Source organism: Periplaneta americana, chromosome 6 (genome assembly GCF_040183065.1).
Source record: "Periplaneta americana isolate PAMFEO1 chromosome 6, P.americana_PAMFEO1_priV1, whole genome shotgun sequence".
In the NCBI taxonomy this organism is placed as follows: domain Eukaryota; kingdom Metazoa; phylum Arthropoda; class Insecta; order Blattodea; family Blattidae; genus Periplaneta; species Periplaneta americana.
This window is the reverse complement of record NC_091122.1, coordinates 7,365,001-7,392,500: the sequence shown is the minus strand read 5'-3', so window position 1 is coordinate 7,392,500 and position 27,500 is coordinate 7,365,001. Positions and strand designations below refer to the sequence as shown.

General features: G+C 35.7%; 2 protein-coding genes across 3 annotated transcripts in view; both read right to left on the bottom strand.

The window, feature by feature from the left end:
- Window positions 1–801: 801 nt before the first annotated feature.
- On the bottom strand, window positions 802–12,751 carry LOC138700951 (farnesol dehydrogenase-like). The gene is made up of 7 exons (XM_069827400.1): window positions 12,664–12,751; window positions 11,651–11,810; window positions 9,534–9,702; window positions 6,565–6,694; window positions 6,363–6,486; window positions 2,817–2,969; window positions 802–953 (listed from the first exon to the last, which is right to left on the bottom strand). The coding sequence occupies exons 2-7, from the start codon at window positions 11,780–11,782 to the stop codon at window positions 912–914; spliced, it is 750 nt and encodes a 249-aa protein (XP_069683501.1). The 5' UTR covers window positions 11,783–11,810; window positions 12,664–12,751; the 3' UTR covers window positions 802–911.
- A 7,804-nt stretch (window positions 12,752–20,555) lies between these two features.
- LOC138700948 (farnesol dehydrogenase-like) overlaps window positions 20,556–27,500 on the bottom strand; it is a 53,513-nt gene continuing 46,568 nt past the window's right edge. For both annotated transcript variants that reach the window (XM_069827396.1, XM_069827395.1), the window contains exons 5-7: window positions 27,061–27,184; window positions 22,831–22,983; window positions 20,556–20,709 (exon numbers count right to left, since the gene is read on the bottom strand). In XM_069827396.1, the coding sequence (XP_069683497.1) occupies window positions 20,668–20,709; window positions 22,831–22,983; window positions 27,061–27,184 (319 nt within the window). In that variant the 3' untranslated portion in view covers window positions 20,556–20,667. The remainder of the gene's footprint in view (window positions 20,710–22,830; window positions 22,984–27,060; window positions 27,185–27,500) is intronic.

Sequence of the window (27,500 nt, the reverse complement as noted above, 5' to 3'; positions counted from 1 at the left end):
GATGCCAGGCATGAAAATGAGGGGTCACTCATTATAATCCGTTCAGCCGTTTTCCCGTAATTTCCATTACCAGTTAAAATTATATATATATATATATATATATATATATATATATATATATAGATGTTACTGAAAGCTATAAAACTTACGTAAGATAATATTGTTAAAAATCAAATATTTTTATAGTTATTAATCAAGTGGGGTTGGGTCTTTTTCATATATTTAATGGCGGTGTGGTGTAGATATTTATATGCGTGGTTCTCTTCAGTATTGGCTCGAGAGAGAGAGAGAGAGAGTGAGAGAGAGAGTATCTTTCATTATTATGGAAGCAAATAACTTTCAGAATGTCTGGTATTCTTAATTGAAAATGAATCTGAAAAATGTTTGTTTGAACGTCTAATGAACTTAGTTTGCAGCATTTGCTGCACAAGCCACTAGTATTAATACAGTGTTAATGAAGTTTAACACGAATACCGGTTTAAACCTACACAACAGAAGGTTTAAGTTTGAACCACGTTTAAACTTGATACAAAGTTTATACTAATGTGGGGAAAAATGATTTTTAGTTTAAACTAAGGCTTAAACCAGCATAAAATAAACCCAAGTTTAAACTCATTCTAGAAAATGGCCCTAAATATTATAAATTAAAATTGAGTTTAAACTTAGTTAGATAAAGTGAGCTTTAGTGTTCTTTCCGCTTCTGGTGAAGTTGCTTTTTAAATTGGCGTTAGAATTACAGGATTGGAAAGGAAGAGGATTGTAGAAGGACATGGAGTGTCAAATAAAGAGACATTAAATAGCTCAATTTCATATTAAGTTTATTGGTACATAATTTACAATATATGTATGATAATTGTGACATCTTTGTACTGTATGAGGCGAAGAAGTCTGAGAACTGTAGCGAGCAGAATTTAGGCGGTCTCTCCAACGTGCGTGAGTATCAGCTCGTGTATCTGTAAGGATAAAAAACAAACAAGTTCAGAGCAATGGCGAAAAGTCTAGGATGTCATGATGAATCTGTACTAGCCTGGTGTAAGATATGACAGATTTCAATTGGTGGAGTAAAAGATTTTTATCGCTAATTCGAAGGCTCGAATTTAATTGTACTAACATTTTAAAATAGCAGGCAGCATGATAGAGTAGTATCCGATAATAGTACATTATGCAACGAGCCTATAATGGTAGTAATTAAGACGCGAGTAAGTTTGTTTATGAAACGAGCGCAAGCGAGTTTCATAATTTTCATACGAGCGTCTTAATTACCATTATAGGCAAGTTTCATACGACTTTTTATGCTCGACCATATTTCTAACTTAACCTATTCATAAGTATTCCTGTTATGGTTATCTAAGTGAAGAGCGGAACTTACCTTCTAAATTGTGAGATGTGCGCAGACGCGAAAGTATTGATTTTTTCCGAGAAACAAATGTAATTGACCTTGATATAATCTAGAGAGTAAAATAAACATTAATCTTGATATAACCTTGAAATTGATTTAGACATTGAAAAACGAGATGACAAATTGAATTTATTTGAATATTATTTACAATTAACGCTAATTATTATAGTAACAAAACATAACCTTCTGCGACAGTATTGGAGTTCCAGCCAGCGTGACATTTCGCTAGTTGTCTTTCGATTGCATATCCGAGAATAATCGATACTTGCGCTTCCATATTGCTACAATGGTGTTTTCTGATTGGTGGAACACCTGAACTTTAATGAATAGGTGTACTTTAATGAGGTCCATTAAAGGGCTGCTACCAGGTGTATAATTACTACATTTCGGCACGGTCGAGCATAAAACTTTTTAACAAATCAACTACCAGTTGTGTTAGTTGGTTGTCTGTTTCAAGTCTGGGAAAAGCGGGAAGTAAGATTTTGTCGTGACGAAATTTAGCCAGGACTGAGTTCACCTGTACATCTTTTTGGCAGGGGCTCAGTTTACCTTTACAACATTTTTGGCAGGGACTCATTTTACCTATACATCATTTTTGGCAGGGACTCAGTTTACCTATACAACATTTTTGGCAGGGACTCAGTTTAACTTACCTATACAACATTTTTGGCAGGGAGTCAGTTTACCTATACATCACTTATGGCAGCGACTCAGTTTACCTATACAACATTTTTGGCAGGAACTCAGTTTACCTATACATCATTTTTGGCAGGGACTCAGTTTACCTATACACCATTTTTGGCAGGGACTCAGTTTACCTATACAACATTTTTGGCAGGGACTCAGTTTACCTATACAACATTTTTGGCAGGGACTCAGTTTACCTATACAACATTTTTGTCAGGGACTCAGTTTACCTATACATAATTTTGGCAGGGACTCAGTTTACCTATACAACATTTTTGGCAGGGACTCAGTTTACCTATACAACATTTTTGGCAGGGACTCTGTTTACCTATACAACATTTTTGGCAGGGACTCAGTTTACCTATACAACATTTTTGGCAGGGACTCAGTTTACCTATACAACATTTTTGGCAGGGACTCAGTTTACCTATACATCATTTTTGGCAGGGACTCAGTTTACCTATACAACATTTTTGGCAGGGACTCAGTTTACTTATTCCACATTTTTGACAGGGACTCAGTTTACCTATACAACATTTTTGGCAGTGACTCAGTTTACCTATACAACATTTTTGGAAGGTATCAGTTTACCTATACAACATTTTTGGCAGGGACTCAGTTTACCTATACATCATTTTTGGCAGGGACTTAGTTTACCTCATTTTTCACGATAGGGACTGATTTTACCAACCCCGTGATGGAGTGTGGTAGTAACAAGAATGAGTCCCACCTGTACGTGTGGCGGTGTTCCCAGTACGTAAAGGACGGCATCCGCGACTTCCTCAGACGTTAAGGCCGGGACTTTTTTGCTGGCTTCCAACATTTCCGGCGTGGCTCCTGCAGCTTGGCCAAACTCAGTTCTCACTCTACCGGGGCTGACGCTCTGAAACAAAGCACGCACATCAGGTCTATAGCAAGCCTGCACAAGGTTTGCGCTCTCCGAGCCGGCTCACAGCTCATGAGCGGAATGCAGATATTAGCTGCAGTCTGTATAAGAGTAGACTGGAAGAAGGGGTGTGTTTATGAAATGAATTCCCGTTCAGTGTTTGCAAAACAATCTTGGACTATTATTAATTAATAAAGAAATGTCTATTTTACAGAAATAATAGAAATTCTATACTTACTTACTGGCTTTTAAGGAACCCGCAGGTTCATTGCCGCCCTCACATAAGCCCGCCATTGGTCCCTATCCTAAGCAAAATTAATCCATTCTCTATCATCATATCCCACCTCCCTCAAATCCATTTTATTATTATCTTCCCATCTACGTCTCGGCCTCCCTAAAGGTCTTTTTCCCTCCGGTCTCCCAACTAACACTCTATATGCATTTCTGGTTTCGCCCATACGTGCTACATGCCCTGCCCATCTCAAACGTCTGGATTTAATGTTCCTAATTATGTCAGGTGAAGAATACAATGCGTGCAGTTCTGTGTTGTGTAACTTTCTCCATTCTCCTGTAACTTCATCCCTCTTAGCCCCAAATATTTTCCTAAGCACCTTATTCTCAAACATCCTTAACCTATGTCCCTCTCTCAGAGTGAGAGTCCAAGTTTCACAACCATAAAGAACAACCGGTAATATAACTGTTTTATAAATTCTAACTTTCAGATTTTTCGACAGCAGACTGGATGATAAAAGTTTCTCAACCGAATAATAACACGCATTTTCCATATTTATTCTGTGTTTAATTTCCTCCCGAGTATCATTTATATTTGTTACTGTTGCTCCCAGATATTTGAACTTCTCCACCTCTTCAAAAGATAAATTCTATAGCTACTTAAATGTATAATATCACTTTGTTATATTTTTATTTATCAGTACACGAAAACGAGATTTTATGCTGTTGGCAGCTGAAAGGAACAGTAGCCTACTGATCGTAATGAAACATCAGTTACAGATGTTCGATGTCTGCCTTTATTAAAGTTGATTATAGAAAACAGTTGCTCGCAAATATAAATGTTGAGCCAAACATAGCAATCATTTTCACAGCCAGCCTGTGTAGTCGTGGATATTATTGCTAATGTTCAGTCTTGTAAAACTCAACCAGGCTAGTAGTATTATTCAAACTGTCTTTAGTCCTTAGGTCACATTGAAGATCAATAAGTTGGAGCTGTAAATCGTTAAATGTTAAATGTTATGTTCCGTCTTTTAGATTCCTCCATACTGTACTGTAGCAGTAGGTAAGCAACGTGGAACAGTTACTGAGAATAGGCCTACACACTGCACTCCACTAGATAACTGAGTGGCCGTTTCCCTCTCCTCTACCCATAGCAAGTCTATGTCATTCTGACGTATCTTCCTCTCCGTTTCGGCGAGCGGTAAACACAGCTCCCCCGCTCCGAAGGAGCGCGCGCGCTCGTTGAGCGCTGTTTGTGCAGGTATGGTCTATAGAATGACTGCTTTTTTAAAGTGTCATCCTATAATAACAATATAAATACACAAGAGAAAGGAGTGCGGGAAGAAGAATTGAGAAAAATTGGGCAAAGAAGAGAAAAGAGACAGAATGAGACAAGGATATGAGAACACGAGAAATGAGGATGTGATGTAGAGAAGTTACGGGAAATGGAAGGGAAGAAATGAAGACCTCGGTGCAAAAGTCCAATTTTTTTTTTTTCAAAATCCACATTTACTATGCATTGCATTGATAACGTCTATACAGTTAAAAAGGACTTGACAGTTCCACTGAATTGCGTCAAAAAACAGAGAGATCTTCCCGCTACATGGAACGTAAGCCAATATTCTTTCCCTACAGTCCTATATTTCAGTACCAGTTTTAACTACAGCTTTGGTCCTCTGTAGTCCCGTCGCTCTAATTTCCGGCAGCCAATCACGTTGCAGGTCGGCTACATTTAAACGTGTGCGTCTTGTGATTCGCTTTTTAAGACATTAATTTCTTAAGGCTCGATAAATACTTAATATAATCGCCCGCCATTTTGACTCTTTCGTTGGCTTTCGTAGAAAGCACACGAAGACGTTATTTGCCGCTCAATTACAGTGCGTTTGATTTACTATCATAAGAGCTACGACATGATAATGTTTAACGGTGTGGCAAATAGATTCTCGTATGGTAGCTCGGCAACGAAAGAACAAAAATGGCGAACGATACTACCTACCTAGACTTTATAGAGCCTTCACTTCGTAAGACGTAAGCAAAGAGGAGGAGTCACGCCGGGAATAACAGCGTCGCGACTATAGTAGCGCGTTTAAGTGAAGATGATCCGAAGTTGCGCTCGGGCGCATCGAATCCCGCTTGGGCTGATTATGTGGTTGAGTTTTTCCGAGGTTTTCCCTAACCGTAAGGCGATTTTGAGTTAATCTGTGGCGAATCTTCAGCCTCATCGCGCCAAATACCATCTCGCTATCAACAATTCTATCGACGCTAAATAACCTAGTAGTTGATACGGCGTCGTTAAATAATGAAGTTCAACTGATATAAGTTTACTCTTATTGGCTGCACTAAACAATTTAAGCTTTAAAATATAGTAAAATAATAATTGTTGAAAATGTATAATATACGTAATATACGCAGATATTACATACCTATAATGTATGTGCATAGATTAACCACTCAACGGGAACTCGAGACTGAAGTAGGCTTGTTTTCAAACAATAAATAAATGAAGTTAAAACATGACAAAGAAAACTATTTATTTTCGGGACGAGAAACATGCAAATCCACCATTTGAAAAAATCTTCTATGGACGACCATGTAAAAAAACACCAATTTCGTAAATAATCATGTAAAAAAAAGAGTCCGAAATTAATGCACATTCAGTTTTTGTGAAACTTTTTTCTTGTCCACAGTAAAATTTTCATTTCTGGACTTGACCGGTTTTTGCACCGATGTCTTCAGAAAATAATGATATGAAAAGAAGAGAGCAGGAAGTGGATAGAAATATGTGGTCCAATGTGACGAATGCTTCCTTCCCAACGTTACGTCAGCTGATATTCTCCTTATGTATTGATGTTGTTTTGTTTTCGAAAGGTAGGGTGCATTGCAGGCTTGTTTTTGTTTGGAGAAGGTTCAAAGGACTGATATATACACATAATATAAACAGTCGGTGTAGAAGAATGCTAACGATATTTAGAGAGGTGATGCAACACCTTTTTTGATGTTTGTATAATTAATTAACCTTACAAGTTTCGAGAAAAGACAGATAAATGAAAGTTGACTCACAATATAAAAATGCCAAATTTTACGAACCACATTCAAGATGTAGAAAGAATGTTTTATTGCGATCGTGGTTCAAGAAGAGAAATAACAAGATATACTCACAGTGACTCGAATCTTGGACTTCTGGTTCACCAGCTCACGGCGAAGACCTTCAGTCAGGGCTGTGACGGCGTGTTTCGAGGAGCAATACATTGCGACTCGGTCTATTACAATGTGACCTAAAACACTGCATCAAAGTGACCTCATTAGCTGTTGTGTTGTAAGCATATGAATAACAGCATATAAGTGCAGACACATCACTTACCTGTTGATGTGTACGATGTGGCCGTCGTCCACGCCTTTCTCCTTCATGGACTGCAGAGCCTCTTTGGTGCACATGCTCAGGCCCAGGACATTGAGGTCGTATATCTTCCTCCAGTTCTCCACAAGTCCGTCTGATGGACATGATCACATTAACTGAGCTATTTCGCAGTGCAGATACATCGTTAAACTCATCTTATTGTACACTAGCTTGAAGCACCCGGCGTTGATCGGGTTTTCCTTTTTTGCTTCCATTTTCAATTAAACAGATTGAATTTTCGAAGATCTCAACAACTCAAGAAAACCAAAACGAATTGTCTTTACTAAGCTTTCCTCTTCCCTAAAGATGAATCTTTACGCAGCGTTACTTACAGGAATTAATGACTTTCTTAGCGTAAAGGTCTGCCAGGGTTAACTCATTTTAAAACAGGTGAAGATCAGACACCGAAAAGAAAAAAATTCCATTATGTGCCTCACGTTCAGCTGTTTCTGTTCTTAATTAACATTATGTTGAAGTTTAGCAAACCAAACAAACCCCCTCGAATCCCTTTACGCCCGGATAGCGTTGACTCAGTGTTCTACTTTGATATGAAGCTGTGCTGACATACATTTCATGTAAATCCATGTCCATGAATGCTTTTACATTACATTAGACAGCTATGGAATTCCCTTGTTCCGAGTCTGAACCCCTTGACGAGGCATATTGATCTCAAATTTACTTCTTTGTTGGTTGCATCAAAGAATTAATGTAATATTTTATAGAATTTAATTTATATTGGAGGATAGTTAACCCCTGGACCACTGTGCGCTCGCACAGCGTGCACAAGCGTGCAGATTTGTATAGAGACTATACATACATACATACATACATACACTGTTATATAATTATTAGATTATTACTTACGATCTTATTGATCCTGAGTCATTCACATTGTGTTGCGTTAACATACACTTTTGTTAATTATGTGGTTGCTAGGATACGAAATCGTGATAATACTAAAACTGATATAAAGAACAGTGTAGGTACAGTTTTAGAAAAAAGTTTTGTCGTACAGTCCAAGAAAGGAGACAGTGGGCATGATCAGAAATACAACGAAACAAAACTAATTTTATTACCTCAGTTATTATTCTTGTGAATTACATCTCTCGTCCTCTGCTCATGCGCACTGCCTCCTTTGTGAGAGTTATAAAGTATCTGTGGGACAAAACTTTTTTCTAAGACTGTACATTTACTATATCGCTGATAGAATGAAAATAGTAGTAACGAAAGTGACTTGAGTTACTTACTTTTGGCAAAAACGTATTACGGCGAACGCCAGTAGGGGAAGTTATCCCCACCCGCGCCGCTCGGCACCTCGCTCGCATGCTCTCTCTCTCTACTATCTGTCCCGCTTCGATGGATCACTGCATACCACTATGCAATATGCATTAGACAATACGCATTACACAACTGTCCACAACATGTACTGACACAACAAAACACAACACAACACAATGTAATGTGGTTTTCATTAAACAACACTCACCTGTTAACTTTGCACGTCCTCGAAGTAACACAATAGTCTTTTTTTCCCCACAGGTTGGACACTCGTAATGGGTACACGTCTTCGGTACGGATCATCACTACACGTGGTTACGTCTGTACACGAAGTTGGACACGGACACAATGAAGCCAAACCCCGTAGTCAACCCCTACCAAGCGACATTCACAAGCCCACCAGTTTCTACCCACGCTATTCGGTCATTGTCCCCTTCTACAATACGTTATGGCAGTTCCCTTAAACATAAATCGATTCATTTTCCCTTTTACCCCCAACTCGCCTCGGTAGCCGAAAGGTCTAATGCGTGAACAAAAAGCGTGCGTTTAGGTTTAGTTACGAACTTTCACGGATCGAATCTCCCCTCCTGCGAAGTCTTAAGAAAAAAAAAAAGAAAGAGACATGAAGCAAGGAACAGAGAAGGAGAGACTGGAGAGAGAGAGAGAGAGAGAGAGAGAGAGAATGACAGGACGAAGTTCCTCTTTTGCTTCGTAGGTGTCGTTACTCTTTTTGTTCCACTTTCCTACACTAGATGTCACCCCACCCTAAACCCCTATTTCCACTCTTTCCCGCTAGGGTGTGTGGTGAGCTTGTAGGGGAAAAGTGGAAAGGGGACGTGGGCGGAGCTTTGCGTTCGCCGTATTACGTTTTTCCCTTACTTTTTAATGAATTATTAATGGTAGCCTAGGATTTACTTTTGTCTAAATTTGTAATATTTTATGCTCGACGATGCCGAAATGTAGTAATTATACACCTGGTAGCAGCCCTTTAATGGACCTCGTTAAAGTACACCTATTCATTAAAGTTCAGGTGTTCCACCAATCAGAAAACACCATTGTAGCAATATGGAAGCGTAAGTATCGATTATTCTCGGATATGCAATCGAAAGACAACTAGCGAAACGTCACGGAGGCTGGAAATCCAATACTGTCGCAGAAGGTTATGTTCTGTTAATATAATAATTAGCGTTAATTGTGAATAATATTCAAATAAATTCAATTTGTCATCTCATTTTTCAATTTCTAAATCAATTTCAAGCTTATATCGAGATTAATGTTTATTTTACTCTCTAGATTATATCAAGGTCAATGTCGACATTTGTTTCTTGGAAAGAATCAATACTTTCGCGTCTGCGCACATCTCACAATTTACGAGATATTGCACAAGGTCAGTTCCGCTCCTCAGATAAGAATAACATGAATACTTATGAAAATTTCAAGTTAGAAATATGGTCGAGCATAAAAAGTCGTATGAAACTTGCCTATAATGGTAATTAAGACGCTCGAATGAAAATTATGAAACTCACTTGCGCTCGTTTCATAAACATACTCGCGTCTTAATTACTACCATTATAGGCTCGTTGCATAATGTGCTATTATACAATAATTGTATAATTGTACACCACTACCGTGTTATGTTGGTAATATGCTAATACCTCTCAACGTGTCTATAGATGCAACTCCAGCATTGTTGATCAGAATGTCAGTTCCTCCAAGGTTATCCTTCACCCACTTGAATGCTTCCTTCACTTCCTCCTCTTTGGTGACGTCACACTTACGTGGGTACAGTTTCCCTGGGGCTGAATGCAAAGACTTCTCCAACTCCTGCGAAAAACATCTGTAAAATTAGATATTGTTTCTGCGAACGGGTAATCCTCTGGCGAGATTATTCTATGTACGGAGATAGATAAATTGGCAGAGGTATTACAATATAGGCTTTGATGGCCGGCGTCTATCGATAAAAGATTCTTCGGGTTAAGATGCCATGGTGTATATCCAGTGCCAGTGTTTCTGGCGCGTGTGCTTGAGTAAAAAGGCATTCAGTGAGCACTGAATTTATACAGAAGTATCAAGTGTGGGTACTTTTTGGGAAGCTTTTAATGAGCATTATTAATATACAGGGTGAGTTAAAATTCCCGCACCACTTAAATAACTTTTGAAGCATACGGTTCAGTAATTTGAAACTTGGTATGTGATGATAATCATATACTAAGAAATCAATAATGGTATTACCGAGTTTTTTCTACTTCCGGTTTAACCTGAAGTAACTCTAAACCTCTTATTTTAAATGGAACACTCAGTATATATGTTTTTTTTTTTATTTTTGAATAAACCTCATTAAGAGCTTTTCAAAAAGTAGCCACACTTGATACGTCTGTACAAATTCAGTGTTGCTAAGTCAAGTAAACAGAAAAGTGTATCGAATATTAAAATAATAAATGCACCACCTAAATAACTTTTGAAGCATACGGTTCAGTGATATGAAACTTGGTATGTGAGAATAACGATATGCTAAGAACTGAATAATGGTATTACCGAGTTTTTTCTACTTCCGGTTTAACCGAAAATAACTCAAATCTCTTATTTTAAATGGAACACCCAATATATATATATATATATTATTTTTTTTATTTTTGAATAGCGCTCATTAAGAGCTTTTCAAAAAGCACCCACACTCGATATTTCTTTACAAATTCAGTGTTGCTAAGTCAAGAAAACAGAAAAGTGTATCGAATATTAAAATAATAAAACACTCCTGCCTTAACAAAAACAAAACATAGCTAGCTCACCTTCTATATTATGTGTTCAAATTGGTAGCCCTCAGCTGCTTTACAATGTGTCACTCGATCGTAGAAACCATTTAAGGAATGATTTAACCAGGTTTTAGGAATATATTGCACCACTTCCATTTTTATTTAGCAACACTGAATTTGTACAGAAGTATCAAGTGTGGGTACTTTTTGAAAAACTCTTAATGAGCACTATTCAAAAATAAAAATAATATATTGGGTGTTCCATTTAAAATAAGAGGGTTTGAGTTACTTTCGGTTAAACCGGAAGTAGAAAAAACTAGGTAATACCATTATTGAGTTCTTAGTATATGGTTATTCTCACATACCAAGTTTCATGTCGCTGAACCACATGCTTCAAAAGTTATTTAGGTGGTGTGGGACTTTTACTAACCCTATATATAGGTTGACTTTAAATGCTAATATTTTTCGACCATTTACTGTAACAGTTTTTCACCCCATTTTCAACATACTGCTGATAAACTACATCCACATTCACAATAACATTGAATGAAGCCGTTTATGTTTAGCAGAAGTAATGCCATTTCTTTTTTCAAATTCAAAATTACGAAAACGCACTTTTACTCAAATTAATTCGTAAAAAATACTTGCATATACTTAAAACGAACTGATTGTCATGGTGAGACAAAACCCAATCTCTTGTGTGATAAGCCAATATCAGTATTTCTAAGTTTATGGAAAATATGAGCAATTAAATTTGCGAATCGCTTTTGAAAACTTTTATATTGAACTATATAATATATTGCATATAGATAGTAGTCCCCTATAACAATTGAAGCAATTTCGTATCTCGCCTACGCAGATAATGTGAGTTAAGTAAACGAGTAATTGTCAGATTTTATGTTGAATGAGAAAGTAGTTTATACGCAATAGTTTTGAGCTACACCTCAACACGAGAAAAAAATGACCAAGAAATGATTTATTGTGAACTGTAATTCTTGTAACATACAAGGAATTCTTACCTGAACTCTCTCCACCCTACGTGCCAGTCCGACGACTTTGAGTCCTTTCTTGACCAGTTCCTGGGCGATGGCTGCTCCTATACCGGCACTGGTCCCTGTCACCACGGCAACGCGTCCTGACCAACGTTCCATTTCTTGTTTATTTAACAGTGACTGAAAACTGAACGCAGACAAGAATAGAATCACTTAAGATGATAATTCAACTTTGAGCACTATGAAGAGAAAATGAAATGTATTTTTTTTCTCAGAAGCCAGAATAGTACATTATGCAATGTATGAAAATTATGAAACTCGCTTGCGCTCGTTTCATAAACAATCATACTTGCGTCTTAATTACTATTATAGGCAAGTTTCATACGATTTTTTTTATGCTCGACCATATTTCTAACTTGAAATTATTCAGAAGTAGCCTATACATTTTATTTGTATCTGACAGAAGATCGGAAGTGACCTTGTTCATAGCTCTTGAATTGTGAGATGTGCGCAGACGCGAAAGTATTGATTTTTTCCGAGAAACAATAATGTCATTGACCTCGATGTAATGCAGAGAATATATAACCTGGAAATTGATTTAGAATTGAAAAACGAGATGACAAATTGAATTTATTTGAATATTATTTACAATTAACGCTAATTATTATAGTAACAGAACATAACCTTCTGCGACAGTATTGGATTTCCAGCCTCCGTGACGTTTCCCTCGTCTTTCGATTGCATATCCGAGAATAATCGAAAACCTGAACTTTAATGAATAAGTGTACTTTAATGAGGTCCATTAAAGGACTGCTACCAGGTGTATAATTACTACATTTCGGCATGGTCGAGCATAAAGTGTATTAAAATCAGATTTGCTGTGATATATATTGACTACCTTAGCATTAAGCAACGGTATCCAGATATTAAAAATAATTTGTAGTTACCGATATTTAAATATACAATATGGCGCCCATCAAAAATGAAATGGGACAGCGTTTTTCACCTATTTTTAAAGCTTACTCGTATATCTAATTTACCAGAATGAGTTGTGTAATACAGTGGTCTCAGTTTAATCCTTGTTCTGCTCCTGCTGATACAGACTGCAGAAGTGCGCTATCAGATCTCGTTTATATATCGACACGAAAATTTGCTGTGTAATGTGGCGAGGAGTTATTGCAAAGTCATACTGATTACAGAAAATATCGTAAAGAAAAATTGAAGAGATTAATGTGTAATGATTAAACGCAGATCTGAAACATTAAGAGAACATTCGAAAATCTCATAAGTTCTCATATATTGCGTATGATATTTTATGCTCGACCATGCCGAAATGTAGTAATTATACACCTGGTAGCAGTCCTTTAATGGACCTCATTAAAGTACGCCTATTCATTAAAGTTCAGGTTTTCGATTATTCTCGGATATGCAATCGAAAGACAACTAGCAAAACGTCACACAGGCTGGAAATACAATACTGTCGCAGAAGGTTATGTTCTGTTACTATAATACAGATGTGGACAAATTATTAGACAAAATTAATTAATGTGCAACGAAGCTGTATTTATCGGTAAAAACAATGAACAAAAATGTATTTTACACAGATATAATGTACAGAGAATTTAATCTTGAGGTTACTAACATTTTGTGAACATTCCCTTATTGTTTATTAACACGTTGATTTTGTCAGGGATGCTGGAAACCAAAGTTTGACACTTTCTTTGAATATCAGCATCATTTAGCCAGATATGAGACAGTGCTTAAATGAGTCCATGTTTTGTTGCAAGCCTCTTTTTGTTCACTTTCTTCTTCAGTATAAATCACAGATTTTCAATTTCGTTCATGTCCGGTCTTCTTGCAGGCCATAGGAGAATATATTCTGCAGTGTATAATTAAAACACCAGTAGTACCAACATAGCTACAAAAAATATACTTAACCATTGGAAAAATATACCAGAAGATGTAAACAATCATATTTACAACAATAGAGACTCTTTGACTTATACTGATAGTTGATATGACGAATTATATTATCTTTCCAAGAAAAAGTTTTAGTCTAATAATTTGTCCATGTCTGTAATTAGCGTTATTTGTGAATAATATTCAAATAAATTCAATTTGTCATCTCGTTTTTCAATGTCGAATTCAATTTCAAGGTTATATCAAATTTAACGTTTATCTTACTCTCTAGATTATACCAAGGTCGTCGACATTTGTTGCCCGGAAAAAATCAATACTTTCGCGTCTGCGCACATCTCACAATTCATGAGGTAGGCTATTGCACTCACATAACAATAACATGAATACTTATGAATAATTTCAAGTTAGAAATATGGTCGAGCTTAAAAAGTCGTATGAAACTAGCCTATAATGGTAATTAAGACGCTCGTATGAAAATTATGAAACTCGCTTGCGCTCGTTTCATAAACATCCTCGCGTCTTAATTACTATCATTATAGGCTCGTTGCATAATGTACTAGTTTATAATACATAGTTTGTAGTATATTTCCTTGAATTTTATTCGGAAGAAATAATAAAATAATAATAATAATAATAATAATAACAATAATAAAAATAACATCCATGACCATGGATGGGCAACTCGTACTCACAAAGTGCTAAAAAACTTTGAAAGTGAGAAAGGCTGACGGAGCCAGCCGCAGTAGTTACAAGTTGTTTGTAGTTTCGCTGCAGAAGCGGTTCACTGCCACGGTGCGCTCTGGCGGCTCATGCAGGAGGTCGTGATATCTACTCCATGATTTGAATTTCAGAATGACGCATGGTACAATAATTACAGTCATTTTAGACAGACTGTACCTAAACACACACAACAAAATTATATTATTTTCTACCTTTGTAAATTAGTTTAGCACTGGAAACACAAACTGAATACTACCTTTTCAAGATACAACAAACATAGCTGCAAATGTTATTTATTATTACACTATTTGTTAGTATTTCTTATTATAAGTCTTATTTGAAACATATAACGCGTGAATTTTCAAGCCCTTATACATTAAAGAGTATTCCTCTGTTCTCAGAGAGGTAATAGTCTGTATTCGCAAACAATCACAAATTCAAGGAAGTAAACTTCCTTCTAAGCTCTTTCTGTACATTGAGAGTTTTTACACTTCTTTCTTGTATTAAACTCTGACTCAAGCATATACAGTATAATATAGGCAAATGCCGGGTAATATTTTGGCGAATCCTCGGACCTCACCTCATGTCACTACACCTCGCTAAAATATTGTAAAAAAATTGCACAAAATTGTAAAAATTGTAGCAAATTACTAAATTGTAAAGCTATAAAAATTTTTTTAAATTGTAATTGTAATATTGTAAAATTTTGGCTTATTCCACAACTTAAAGCTTCATTGCTCATGTAAGATCTATGGAATAAAATGACTGAATGAATGAATGAATGAATGAATGAATGAATGAATGAATGAATGAATGAATGAATGAATGAAAATGTATATGGAACCAAGGAGTATATTTGGAAATTCTGGCTTAGGTAGCATTACGAACACTTCGATCTTTACTAAAACCTTCACTGTGTTTATTTGTAACATAAAATCTGCCGTGCTTGGGAAAAGTGGCATAAGTCAGTTTCCACAAACATTTTTATTAATTTATTGACAACTTATGGAACATCTGCTCGCTTGGGAAAAGATACAGAAGTATTTCTCCCATTACAGTAATTCATACAGAAGAAAATCAAATCGACGTAAACCAGTGTGAAGACAGTTTTTTTCCTTCTCCTGTAAAATTAACATTTTTGGCGTGTGCCTTTTTTCCCGAGCACTACAGGAATGTCATGCGTAAGAAAGTGTAATAGAACATTATGACACAAGACGAAATATTAATTCAACATTAGTAGAACCTAAATGTCTCACATGTGCTGGCCTAAAGCATAGCATTAATTTTGGCCCTCGGTTGTACAATGCTTTAACTAAATTACACCCAGAACTTCTAACATGTAACCCACTAACATATAACAAGAAAATTAGAAACGTGTTAATATCTTTAATTTTATTCATTAAATTTATAGCCTATGTGTATGAATAAATCAACCTATATATATTTGTATTCTATAATTTTGAAATATATATTAGTCCTACTTTTCACGTGCGATATTATTCTTCTCTAGTGTTAATATTATATTATATAATTCCATTGCCGCTGTAATTTAAATTTTAGTTCCTATTTTATTTTACTTATTTATTTTTATTATTTTTTTTATTTTCTATATTTCTTTTATATTAATATTGTATTATATAATTTCTGTAACTGTAATTTTAATTCTATTTCCTATTTTATTTTATTTTATATTCTCTCATAGGCCTATTAATATTATACCTGAAGTGCGACCGTACACGAGCGCTGCTCATTCGGTCTCAAATTTTGTTAATACTACTGTATCTCCTGTTTTATATTGTTTTTATTATTTTATTTCTATTTCTCTTGTTTGTTTGTAATTATATTTTTATTCTGTATATTTAAATAAATAAATAAACATAAAACAAGCTTTACCTCCCTTCTCAATAAAAAATCTTTCTCTTTCGACTCATCATTAAAGGGAAATGATTTGAGGATTATATCGTTTTTCACTTAAAACGAGCCGCCACTTACTGCAGACGTGAGCGAACTTTTATACAGTCACTACAGTACAGAGTCCGTTCTACCTGCACTGAGGTTGTGTTCACACTTCGAGAGCACGAGTTGCCCACCCATGTACATGGACAATCAGGTCTACTAGCCAATTACTGGCTGAATGGAATAAGGGCCCATCCAGTTCTACACAAAACCATCTGTCGAACATTATCACATTAACGGAACTACTACAAAGTGCGGAATCACTGCTAGGTTATTTATTAATTACATTGCACCTTAGAATAAGTTTTCTTAAACGGTGTTAACGTAGTTGGTTTTCACTATGTTGTTTCTGGGATACGAAATTCACAATAAAAGTTAAACATAACGTAAGCGTTAACTTATAGTAATATGCGTTACAAGAGCGGTATGTTGAAGTTTTCATGTTCGAAGAAAAGTTTGAAAAAGCGAAACGTAGTTGAGTTTTTTTAATTTCCGAGAATTGAAAGAAAACATACCGCTCGAGTATCGTACATTATTTTGTGCGAAGATCGTTTATCACATACCTGAAAGAGGAATTTCTAATTAGTTGCAATGAAATCTCCATCTTGGTTTCTGTTCAATGACGGCAAATTTGCAAAACAAAAATATCTATCTTCAATATTGTTGCTTTAAAATGTTTTCTGTGTCTACTATACTCCAGCAGGACGTGGTATACGTCTGTCTTTTTTTTTCCCCCAGTCTATAAATGCGAACTTAAAACAAACGGTAAGGTTATGTAATGATTTAGAGTTTACTTAATTTTTGCAAATATTTAAAAACAATAATTAACAGTGCAATTTAGGTGAAATTGCAGTGGTAAGTTTCCAATTTATAATTATTACTATGTTAAACGTCTCTAAAAATAATATGTTAAAAGCCTAAAGCAGTAAAATCAATATGTCACTTAAGCGGTAAGAAGAGGGAAATTGTTATGTGTGTTAGGTTGGGAATACTGAATGTGGAATTTTAGACTTACCGCGGGTTGGTTTTGTGCGGAAATCAAGTAAATACGCACGATCTCGCACAAAGAATGTAAACGTAATAGTGAAATCAAAAAGTTCTACCATCATTCACGATGGAAACATGATCATAACCGCAAAGATACTTTGTAACCATGGAAACATAACAACGACGTCATTTAATCATATTCTGTCGTATACTTCAGCGCTCCACGGTTGTGTATTGTTTCCGAATCACGTAAGCATAATGATGAAATGTTAACGTCTAATGGTGATGTTATGTCAGTGTTTATGTGAATCATTGCGAATGACCCCATTTGGTAACCTGACCGCAAGCGTCTGTGTTTATGTAACGTTTATTTTTAATTTTTATTCTAAATGGTACCTTATGCTTAATTTTTATCGAATCTCCCTTCAGAATAGAGTTCAGGCCTAGATGTGCTTGCGTCAAAAACAGATTTTCACCTGTCACGCTTCTGATTGCATAAAAGTTACGCATTTTACCATTTCTTCTGGCATACGGAAGATATTTGTTACGTGGCCCGATATGTAGACTAAATACAGTCGCCACAATTCATAGTAGTTTTAATATTGACCTCTGCTCTTTTTTCATTATAATTTCTCTATTTTTCAGACATTGGAATAATGGTTCATTGGCCATTACATCCGCTGCAGCATCATTAGTAATGGCCTACAACGAGAGTTACTGCTTTTCTGCAATGGTGAGTGTATGGATTCCATTCTAACTGTAACATTATAATGAAGTATAATACTCCTCAAAAACCGGTACTAGTGTCAGGAAGAACTGCACGACTTCCTAAGAGTTAATGTGTATTATTAATTAAAACTGCTGAACCTTAGAGTCAGTCTTGTTATGTGGCGTTAACACAATCTATGTTAACAATATGTGGTTGCTAGGATACGAAATCGTGATAATACTAAAACTGACATAAGCAAATCGCTGTTCAGTTCATTTTATGTGCATTATTAATTACAATTGAATCTTAGAGTCAGTCTTGTTATGTGGCGTTAACACAATCTATGTTAACTATAGCTATGTGGTTGCTAGGATATGAAATCGTGATAATACTAAAACTGACATAAGCAAATCGCTGTTAAGTTCATTTTATGTGCATTATTAATTACAATTGAACCTTAGAGTCAGTCTTGTTATGTGGCGTTAACACAATCTAAGTTAACTATATGTGGTTGCTAGGATACGAAATCGTGATTATACTAAAACTGACATAAGCAAATCGCTGTTAAGTTCATTTTATATGTATTATTAATTACAATTGAACCTTAGAGTCAGTATTGTTATTTCACGTTAACATAGGCCCTAATCTCTGTTAACTAGGCTATGTGTGGTTGCTAGGAAATGAAATCGTGATAATACTAAGCAACAATCTACGAGTGATGTAGACTATTATATGGCTGCGAGATTCAAAATTGAGTAATGAAACTGAATTGAGTTAAAGACTTTTAAAGTAATCATTAATTGTAGTTTGGGATTGAGTTTCGTCATATTCTCTTAAATGGTGACACTTTACACAACTGTATGATTGTACACTGCTATCGTGTTCTTTTCATAATATGCTAGTACCAGCCAACGTGTTCATAGAAGCAACTCCAGCATTGTTGATGAGGATGTCGGTTCCTCCGAAGTTATCCTTCACCCACGTGAAAGCTTGCTTAACTTCTTCCTCTTTGGTGACGTTGCAATTAAATTGAGTACAGCTTCCCTGGAGCTGATTTCAATAACAAGTTGTTGTTTAGTCAACTGTCCAAACAGGTTTGAACCCCATAAGCGACACCAGTAAAACGTCACTCATGAGGTAACTAAGCCATGAGATAATAGATTAGAGTGGCCAGTTATTTTCTCCGTCCATCGCCATCTCTTACATCCCTGACTATTAACATATTACATTAATCAGAGTTGAGAGTATATAGGCATACAAACAATTTGTTCTTCCTCTGACACATATCGTCATGTGAGATGTGCTACCTGATAATAGATGTACATATCAGCAGAAATTCATCAGACGTATCTTAGCCAATGACCTAGCCCAGCGTTTCTCAAACTTTTCTGAAGTGGGGACCACTTTTTAAAGTCAGAACACTTCCGCGGACCACCTTACTCTTGTTCCCTTCGAAAGCAAATTTATCATTTTCGTAGCATATTTTAATACCAGTATACTTATATTTTAAAATTGAATTAAGGTTCGGTACTTTGGTCCTCTGTTATGAATTATTGGATTTCAAGCGCGGCGCCAGATGTGCAGGGAAAAGATGTCGAGAAACGCCACGTATATAGTGATTTAAATCCCTCTTTTGTTGCTGAGAGTAGAGTGGGATGTCGATAGACGGATAGGGTAATAAATTTAATAAAATGTCTATACTGGGAGAAAAAGTGAAATTCGATTGCCATGTGTCATTTCCAAACTCTGAGATTTTAAGCTGTAGTGTGATACGCAATTCGTTCGAATTTTATTTTTTCTTCTGTGTTTCTTGAAGGACCACAAGGGCAGGCCTCGAGAACCACAGGTGGTCCGCGGACCATAGTTTGAGAAACGCTGACCTAGCCAATTCCTTTTTCTCTTCCTGATCAGTTTCAGCATCTTACTTTCTTTACCCATACTTTCCAACTTAGCTTCTTTTATTATTTTGTCTGTCCATTTCACACGCTCCATTCTTCTCCATAACACATTTTAAATGTTTCTAGTCGCTTTTCTTCACTTCATCAAGATGTCCATACAATGTCACAATTCATACAAAGCACTTCACTAGTCTTTTCCTTAGTTCTTTTTCCAAAGGTCAGCAGTAAATACTTCTTTTCCTACTAAAAGCTTCCTTTGCCATTGCTATCTTTTTTTTTTATTCATTTCATTCATTCATTTATTTTATTCCATTGATCTTACATGAGCAATGAAGCTTTAAGATGTGGAAGAAGTCAAAATTTTCCAATATTACAATTACAATTTTTACAAATTTTTACAGTTTTACAATTTAATAATTTTCTACAATTTTTACAATTTTGTGCAATTTTTTACAATATTTTGGCGAGATGTAGTGAGATGAGGTGAGGTCCGAGGATTCGCCAAAAGATTACCCGGCATTTGCCTTTTGGTTGGGGAAAACCTCGGAAAAACCCAACCAGGTAATCAAATCAAAGGGGGGTAATCAAATCAAAGGAGCTGATGCCGAGGACTCGCCATAAACTATCCTGGCATCAGCTCAAGTGATCTTCCTTTTAACAAAGTTGGCATTAGAATTGGAATGTTGGACAGGAGGAGGATTCTAGAAGCACAAGGATGATGATATTGGAAGATATTAAATAGTTCAATTTGACATTTAAGTTTATTAGTACATTATTTACAAAATACGATGCATAAGATGAACGTGGCATTTTAGTATAAGGCGAAAATATCTCAGAGTTGTGAGGGGCAGAATTCAGTTCGTCGATCCCAACGGTTTGAGCATAAGCTCGTGTATCTGTAACAATAAAAAAGAAACAAATTCAGAGCATTGCCTACAATACCAGGTTGTCATGGTGAATGAGTGCTAGGCTGGTGTGCAGACACGGAATTCAGTTGATGATAAATTATTATAGTAGGCCGTGAAATGCGAACGAAACAAAATGATTTTAGTAGGCCGTGGAATGGGAACGCGACAATTGAATATATTGCTACAAATTTTATTTTCTGTCTTATGCAATTTGATGACGTATGACATATTTTTCAGAAAGTCACAGATATTTTATGTGGAGACTTTTTTTTAACCGGGAGGATTGTTTATACCAGTGGCCGTGCGTCAATAAGAGCACGTGAACACCTTGTTTCCATTCATGCACGACTAGATTTATTATTTAATATCGTATTGGCGTAGTGGGGATGTATAATATCAGAATCGAGTATTTTAAACTTCCAGCATCTTGCATAAACTTCTTATGTAAACATGGCAACATCCGTTGACGTACAAGCCGTGCTTTTTTCTAGAAGGTTACAAGAATTTCACGCATGCGCGGGAGAAAATTGTCTTTCGCTGGCCGCTTATGACTCGTCAAGAGCACAAAGCGTTAAGTGAACAGTGAATCTATCCTACAGATGTCAGGTGCATCGATGCCTATCGTTTACGTGATCTCGAGGAGGAAATTTAATTAGTCTGTATTTGCCTGCAGGTGTCAGCATCTCACTGTCGGAATGTTTACTTTATGTGGATGTGTGTACAGTGCTGCTACGAGAGTGTAGTTTGTGAATTACTATACTTCAGTGTCAGCATAATAGCATAGTGTAGCTATGAAACACGTGCTGACTGAATGTGAAAGTATGAATTTAAATATCTGTATGGTGGTGTATATTATTTAAGAATAATATTTACTGGCATGTATTCATAGTAATCAATCTATGCGAATGGGATTACAGTACTGGTATAGGCTATAGTGTATCAGTGTGTTGTGAATCAAAATATATTACTAAACACACGCTTTTGTAAATTGTGTTATGTATTAATTTTTATGCGAGATCGTGCGTATTTGCTTGCTTTCCGCACAAAACCAATCCGCGGAAAGTCTAAAATTCCACATTCAATATGCCCAACCTAACACACATAATGATTTCCCTCTTCTTACCGCTTAAGTGACATATTGATTTTACTGCTTTAGGCTTTTAACATATTATTTTTAGAGACGTTCAATATAGTAATAATTATAAATTGGAAAATTACCACTGTAATTTCACCTAAATTGCACTATTAATTATTATTTTTAAGTATTTACAAAAATTAAGTAAACTCTACAACTCCACTAAAGTTACTGCATTCGTGATGCAAGTAACATTAAGGAAGCCGTGAAAAAATCAACAAGATTCCAGACTCATCATAGACTGGGGGAAAAAAAGTCAGACGCATATATAACAATGTTGAAGATAGATATTTTTGTTTTGCAAATTTGCCGTCATTGAACAGAAACCAAGATGGAGATATCATTGCAACTAATTAGAAACTCCTCTTTCAGGTATGTAATAAACGATCTTCGCACAAAATAATGTACGATACACGAGCGGTATGCTTTCTTTCAATTCTCGGAAATTAAAAAAAACTCAACTACGTTTAGCTTTTTCAAACTTTTCCTCGAACATGAAAACTTCAACATACCGCTCTTGTAACGTATATTAGTATTAACAAACTCTGATCAAGTAATTTTGAAGAGTAAAGAACTGGGTAAACTGGCTTACTAGGAAAATTTGGAAATAAAAAGACTAGACTTCATTATTATTATTATTATTATTATTATTATTATTATTATTATTATTATTATTATTATATGTGGTTTTGAATTTATATACCGTTTTTTTGACAGTAAAACATTGGATTTATGACATTTCATATAAGTCTAAAAACGTATGATTTCAAATTCTCTTCGATTTTGGAGCACAAAATTGTGAACACACATAATATTTTATCACGAGCCGCCACTGGTTCAGACATAAATTTCATAACAGAGTTTCGAATTGCAGTACTGATACAAGGAAGGATAACAATACGCGATACCATTTTAAAATGACCGCATACCGGAAAACAAAGCTTGACTACTCAGTCATGTTACTTAGCCCTTACCTGTACGTGTGGCGGAGTTCCTAGGACATAGAGGACGGCATCCGCTACGTCCTCAGATTCCAGGATCGGGATGTCCTTGTATGCTTCCAACATCTCTGGCGTGGCTCCTGCAGCTAGGCCAAACTCTGTTCTCACGGCTCCAGGGCTGACGCTCTGAAACAATGCATGCACATTATTCCTAGGGAATGACCGTGTTTATTTGAAGTGGCATCAAATGATCATAACGGAACAAAGAACCCAGTACTACATAGGTCAATGGTCGTGAGCACCCGCTGAAATGAGTACCGATAAGGCAACGGTGACCAAAGCTCGAGCTGCAGTGATTACATGCGACAGACATGCACCATTCTCGATTAAAATTTGACCACGGTTAAGTCGGCACTTGACCATCTTCAACGCCAATTTGCGGAGTATCAATCTCGATCAAAGTTAAACAAGCGATTTGATGATGATGAAATTTGATCACGGGTGTGGGACCGATTATCTTGAATTGAACACGGTCAAGTCGAGAAAACCAAAATGGCGGCACGATTTGACCTGCTTGATGGAATTGAAGATGAAATGATGTATCTTGAACACGCAAATCACTGCCGAAATAACAGAATTGGTGTTATTGTAGAAAGATTAAGCCCTAAGCTTGTAGATGAATAATAAAAATGTTTTTTTTTTCTCAAAATAGACTAATGTGTTATATATGTTTCTGCTTTGGAAGATCGGGACTTTACTTGAGAACAAAATATTATTTAGGCCTAACTGTCCAATTTTGTTAACATAATATTAAAGTAGTTATTCTATGCCGGTAATAATATAGTAAAACTAAATGACAATTTTGTAGAATGCGAGATTATCACTTATTAGCTATAGATTTGCCGTTTGAAACTATTAGGACCTACATGACGTTTTGGACAATTAGGCTCTTTACGCTTGAATTAAGAGAAATTACACGGATACCTTCCTTTCCCTCTTACTTCAAAATTCCAACCTTGTGAACACAAAATAAATGGATAAAATTCAGAACAAGAATACTTTCCTTTCCCTCTTACTCCAAAATTCCAACCTTGTGCACACAAAAGAAATTGGCGCTAAAAACTTCCTTTTCGTATGCATGATGATGCGTATTCGACATACATAGACGAATTGTTTTTTTTTTTATTTTCAAATAATTGTTAGCGAGGTATCCGTAAACTGAAATTTTCCCGAATAAATTATTGGCACTGAAATGTGTCTTTTCGTAAGCAAGATGATGAGCATTCGACAAACACATACAAATCTGCTCTTTTTAGTAGCCTATTTCAAGATAATTGTCAGTGAGGTATCCGTATACTGAATTTTTCCCAATTATTATCAATAATATGAAATAACCACTGTATAAATTACGTTACAAATTATGTGGAATTATGTAAAGACATATAACTCATGTTGAATTATGAGGTTAGATCCAACCAGGTAGCCTGCTTTTCTCTTAGAAAACTTCCGTCAGTACTTTTATTCTCTAATATGGGTGCAGAATTTGCTGACGAGTTCTAAAAGAATTCCCACTTCGAACTGTGAGAAGTTGGGTGCTCTTTTCTTTTTTTCTTCCATGATTATTGAAACTTGTTATTTGAAAACTGCAAGGATGTTTGAAACAGTCCGACAAACAAAAACGAAGCGATAATTGACAGAGTGCTTTCGTTCGCTGTTTTATACGCGGTAACCTAGCGCTCAGATGATTCTTCTCAAGCGAGCGTACCGTCAGCTGACGGGACTGAGTTGATCGAGGGAAAATGTCGGTGCACCGCATCTGTAACTTGATCACTGTCAAGAATTAACCATGTTTCCGTGATTGCTGATAACCGGGCTAGATGATCGAGAATGGTGCACACGGCCAACAGCCTATGAAGTAAGGAGACGGAGGAAAGGTACCTGGCATGAAAACTGCAACCATCTTGATCAATCCTGCGGATAAAAATCTCAAGCTTTGCTGTATCAGTAATGTCACTGTTGTCATCGAGAACCAGTGAATAATACACGAATTTTTTGCTTCTCTCTCTTAAATATAATCAGAAATTTTCTAAATTCTTCTCTAGACACCTGGTCGAGAAATTCGTAGTTTATCTAAATTGAAAACTTGTTACGGACAAGTTATTTAAGCTGTTTTAATCATTACTCTTTTGAGAAAGTCTGTTCTATTAAGAGGCTTTAGAGCACGAGATATTTCAAACACCATTAGGTAGCTGACTTCCTTACATTTATTTATCTCATCTTTCTCTTCCTGGCTATGATTAAGACATCAATAATTCCTGGTGTTTAACAATTTTTCTACAATATTATTATTAAATGAATAACTAATAAATAGCACCTCATCTAAAGATTAAGATGATTCAAATTGTGATAAAACGTAATAATTTTATCCTTCTAGGGAGAAGATCTAAAAATACCTATATTAATTATAATTCATTGAATTAAATTAGCTCATAAATTAAGTTACTACTTTACCTTATAGATTTATCTAAATTTAAATAAATGTGTAGTGAAGAATATTGCTGGAGAACCTTTTAAGTGTAGTGTAAATATTTGTAATTTAAATTTATGTATTGTATTGATTAAGGCTGGTTGAGTGGAAGAGAAGGCCTTATGGCCTTAACTCTGCCAGCGAAAATAAAACATTATTATTATTATTATTATTATTATTATTATTATTATTATTATTATATTCATGCACGTACATGAGAATAGAAACACATACTTAGTGGTCAGTAATAATAATAATAATAATAATAATAATAATACATTATTCAGCGTGGAAATTAATCTTTCTATACACTCATAATTGAACCGTTGAGCAAAGCAAACATATTACATTTTGTCCGAGAGAACAACAAAAAGGTTCTCCTTCTCATTCTTTACGAAACCATCTCTTACTGCTTGTAGAGACAGAGTTTGTAGAGCGAGATGATACCGCCAGTGCTTGCCTTCAGTACATGAATAAAACACAGCAATGTACAGGAAACTCTCGTAGCCGTTTGAATGTCTGTGATTACGCGATGTAATCACAACACCCGCTTTGGTCACCGCTGCGGTAAGGGGTGTATTGGAACATGCACCGTGGTGCAGAAGGGAGAGAGAAAAAGCTGTCGGACAGTTAAACATTATCATGTCGTAGCTCCTATGATAGCCAATCAATCGCGCTGTAATTTTTAGGATTCATAGATAAATGTCTAAGGAAAGCATAGAAAAAAATTTGAAATCAAAATCTCTTTTGGGAAGTGAGAAAAGAAAATACTAACTTCGAAGTGACCTGTTCAGAATAGACAATGACACTCTCAAAAGTTGGTAAGCGGCGAACTTTTTTATTTTTAACTTTAGATGGGGGGTCAAAGCGAGAGAAATGTTCACAAAGAATGATAATTAATTTTAAAAGTGGTTGCTATCCAAAATCTTTACTAGTTTCCGAATTACGGAGCGTTAAACAAACGAGTAACTTTCATCTGGCGAAATTCCGTATGCAAAGTGGCTAAACGTTTGCATGTTAGAACTGCGGATTCTCACAGAACCAAATATGATCATATTTTAATGATCTGCATGTAATAACAATTAAGAAACACGTTAAAGATATTATCATTGCACCAAATGAGTGGTCCTAGACCAAAATGATCGCATTTGAATTATTTAAATGCAATTTAAATTAAGTAACTTATTAAACGATTTATCCTTCTATCAAACATGAATGTTCCCTGGATCAAACGTCCTATTTTAATTATGTAATTACTTTATATTTATTTCTAACGGGTGCAGCGGAGCGCACGGGTACTGCGAATAATGTATATAAAAGAGTATGAGTTTTCTTAAGAAAGCGTCTTTTTGTGGATACTAACTTCATTTGTTTGCCAGTACACTATTCTACGAAATAAAGTAAATCACGGAAAAATGGTTGGATTTCTTATTAATCCACCAGTGTGTATTTTTGAATTTGAATTTACATGTAATGATTTTTTAATGACACAGAACAGAAGGAATAGACAAATAGAGGCAATTGTGTAACTGTATGAGACGAAAAGGATGATTAGTGGAAACAGAAGAGAAGAGGAAGGGGGAAGGAGGAGAAAATGGTTTTTCGATAAAAGAATGCCAAATGGAAGGTGACTTAAAAGAGAATAAATACTACAGTTGAAGAACGACATGTCGGGATTAGGAAGAATATTTTAATGCCAATTTGCTTCAGGAAGACAGAGAACAAGATATACTCACAGTGACTCGAATCTTGGACTTCTGGTTCACCAGCTCACGACGAAGACCTTCAGTAAGGGCTGTGACGGCGTGTTTGGAGGACGAATACATGGACAGTTGCTCTATTACCTTATGGCCTGCAACACTGCATCAAGTGACCTCGTTAGCTGTGTTAATAATAATAGTAATAATACAATAATAATAATTTGTTTTATTTTACCTATCAAAGTTAAGGCCTTAAGGCCTTCTCTTCCACTCAACCAAGTCTACAGTTAATATAAATACAATAACTAATAATTTTGAAATTAGTAGTAGTAGTAGTAGTAGTAGTAATAATAATAATAATAATAATAATAATAATTTGTTTTATTTTACCTGTCAGAGTTAAGGCCTTCTCTTCCACTCAACCAGGCCTACAGTTAATATAAATACAATAAGTAATATATTGAAATTAGTAGTTG

What these genes read in the sequence shown, in the direction of transcription:
- LOC138700951 (XM_069827400.1), bottom strand. Translation starts at nt 11,782, where the DNA reads ATGGAACGTTGGTCAGGACGCGTTGCCGTGGTGACAGGGACCAGTGCC. An exon ending in ATCTATAGACACGTTGAGAG is followed by an intron (nt 6,695 to 9,533) that starts GTATTAGCATAT and finishes CATGTCCATCAG; the next exon opens with ACGGACTTGTGGAGAACTGG. An exon ending in AGTCCAAGATTCGAGTCACT is followed by an intron (nt 2,970 to 6,362) that starts GTGAGTATATCT and finishes GCTTTGTTTCAG; the next exon opens with AGCGTCAGCCCCGGTAGAGT.